We start from the raw sequence: 2,944 nt of genomic DNA on the forward strand, positions 1-2,944 counted from the left end.
CTGAGGTAGATAGTTGAAGATGGGGCATGTATGTGCGGGCAGGAGTCACCATAGGTCCATGGAGTCACTGCAGGTTGGAGGTTCTCAAGGAGTTCAAAGTATCTCCATAATTCAGAAAAGGGAACACGAGTCTCTACCGTTCACACAGGAAGGGGAGGGACTCCACTCTGAGGTCAGGTGAGAAGGTCGTTTACCTTCCTGGACACCAGCTGGAGAGCGTCCTCCTCGAAGGCCTTCACCTTGTTCAGCCTCGACATGATGATCTGCTGCAGCTGCTTGAAGCTGTACGGCTGGAACGACATCCGGGTCAGACCCTGCGGACACAGACGGAGCGTCGGGTTGTGTCCGTTACTCTTCAAGAGGTTTGGTTTCATTACGGAAGACCGACATTTTTAAAACAACTTAACAACAAGTCTTTTGCTAAAAATGAAGCTGTGTTTTATTGATGTCGCATGAATCAAAAATTCGATATTTACACTCAATTTAACGACCCTGCATAGAAACACCGTACCACATACGACACCAACCCTCCCTTAAAGACTCAAAACTAGTTCTTGTGCGTTTGTTTTAGGACCCCGTGGATCCCATGAAGCTCCCTCACCAGTCTGCTGGCCACTCTGTTGATCATGATCCTCTCCGGCAGGTCCATGGTGTTGGCGATGGTCAGCACCACGAGGCGGGCGTGACGCCGCGTCGGCCAGTCGAACAGGTTGTACATCACGTTCTGCTTCCTGGTCCACAACAGGTCCAACTGTACGACACAAAGGGTTAGTTAGAGGTTAGTTAGAGGTTAGTTAGAGGTTAGTTAAAGGTTAGTTAGAGGTTAGTTAGAGGTTAGTTAAAGGTTAGTTAGAGGTTAGTCTGGATTATCAAAGTCAACTTTAATGCCAATTACTTCACATGTACCAGACATACGGTGAAGAGATAAACAGATAAAACAAGACATTTCCTAATACTAAAAGTAAACATACAATTCAATTTCACAACAAATAATTAATAATTAAATAATAATAATAATAATAATAAGAGATAATAATAATAATAATGAGATAATAATAATGTTAATGGAACAAATAATGACTAATTTACATAATGAGTAAATCATCTTGAATCAGTAAAATTAGATATTTTTTGAGTTTCATATTATTTCTGTCTCATTGTTTTGGGCCTGAGAATTGAAAATAAATAATAAAATTAAAATAAAAAAGGTTTTATTTAACTGATTTTAAATATTTTGGTTTCGTTCTTTTCATGTTTATATTTTCGTGGATTTCAGGTGTTTTTTTTTAGTACGTTTATGTTTCTTTGTGTTTGTTTTTGTCTCCTAACATTTTGAGACCATGTAGGAAATAAAGTGTTTCCACTTTAACTTTGTTGTTTCTGCTAATGAATTAAATTAAATCTAATCCGATCAATCAGAAACAGAGTTCTCACTTCATCCACCAGCAGGACGGTGGTCTCCTTCCTGGGTGCCGGGTTGCTGAATCTCTTCTCCAGCAGAGCTGCTGCGTGGTCGGCGGTGGCCTTCTGACCCGTCAGCTTCTGCAGAGACGAGAAACCAGAAAACACAGAGATCAGACACATTTATCAGCACGTCCTGACGTTAGTGTGTGTCCTGCACGAAGACACTGTTCCCTGCAGAGGTCAGGTCTCTGTGCTCTCACCTGCAGGATCTGGACGTAGGCCTGATGAGGATCCGTCATCTTCATCCCGTTGATCTCGATGAAGTGGAAAGGAGGAATCTCGTCCACGTCGGCGGCGTGCTGCAGACAGCGCATCACCTCGTGGACCGTGGCCGTCTTACCCGTGCCCGGCACACCAGAGATATACATACACCTGAAACACAAACAACAGTACATCAGACTGAACCTTTAAACCCGTCACTGGGACTAACTTCTGGATCTGGATCTGGATCTCACCCGCCGGTGCCGTCTATGATCTTGCTCTCCACGAAGCTGTAGATGTCCTGGAACTCCTGCTCTCTGCAGGGAAGAGACTCCGGCACCGAGGACACGTGCAGCCTGAAGAGACAAATACACAACAAGAGTTTGAGTTCAGTCTGGAGCTCGAGCCGGATTCATTCTGATTCTGGTTTTTATTCTGTTAAAGCTTTAATCTGTAAAACGTCTTTAAACTCTAGAGCTATGTTCTATATGTAGCTGATTCAATCAATAATCTATAATCAATGGCGTCATATCCCCTTTGTGCCTGCGTCAGCGTTGTGGTTGTCTGTCAGAAGCTGTCATACATTGACTGTTTATCCATATTGTCTGCAGCTTCGAGCTCGAGATGAGACCAGGGTCAGATTTTGTGGAGGGATCAAATTTCCCCTTGTCTCGACTGATGTTGTGAAGGTGCAGTGGATTGATGAACTGTTAGTGCATGGGTCGGCACCCTGGAACTCGGGGCTTCGCCAAACATGCGAGTGCCTGGTAACCAAAGCAGAGTGTACAACGCTGAACCCTGAAATGCTCCAGTGCTTCAGTAGGAGGACGGCTGTGGTTGCATAGATGGCATATTGGTTGATGCTTACAGACTACTTCCAAGAAGGTTCAGGAAAAACAATCTTGAGTACGTAGGAGAATGGATACTGTCTGAATTTGAGAAGGCTGGCATGTCTGGGTAAGAGTGAGGTTCTCCACCGGGGAAGAGTGGACATCTTCCTACTGATGCATCGATCATCAACTTCATTGTCTCTCATCCACAGACTCTTTGTCATCCAAGACAGACCATCTGTTTTCAAAGAAGGGAAGATTAAAATTAGAATAAGGTAGAATATAACCGCCTCACGTGCACACACACGCCACGCAGGGCGGCAGCGCACGCAGCACGCACGCAGCGCAACAACACACAACACGTTCATTAATAAGTATGTTAACTACGGACTGAATCCTGAGGCTTCCTGAATTCTGGGTCATCTCCCACCTGTGATCCTCCCTCTGTG

General features: G+C 44.5%; 1 protein-coding gene across 1 annotated transcript in view; it reads right to left on the reverse strand.

Moving 5' to 3' along the window:
• Positions 1-2,021, reverse strand: part of orc1 (origin recognition complex, subunit 1) — a gene marked incomplete at its 5' end in the record, with an annotated part of 3,539 nt that extends 1,518 nt beyond the window's left edge. The window contains 5 exon segments of the mRNA XM_035653710.1: positions 195-314; positions 602-751; positions 1,435-1,542; positions 1,665-1,836; positions 1,920-2,021. Of these exon segments, the coding sequence (XP_035509603.1) occupies positions 195-314; positions 602-751; positions 1,435-1,542; positions 1,665-1,836; positions 1,920-2,021 (652 nt within the window).
• Positions 2,022-2,944: the final 923 nt, after the last annotated feature.

This window comes from Morone saxatilis, unplaced genomic scaffold (assembly GCF_004916995.1).
Source record: "Morone saxatilis isolate NCDOM2014 unplaced genomic scaffold, NCSU_SB_2.0 Contig12, whole genome shotgun sequence".
Lineage (NCBI taxonomy): Eukaryota > Metazoa > Chordata > Actinopteri > Moronidae > Morone > Morone saxatilis.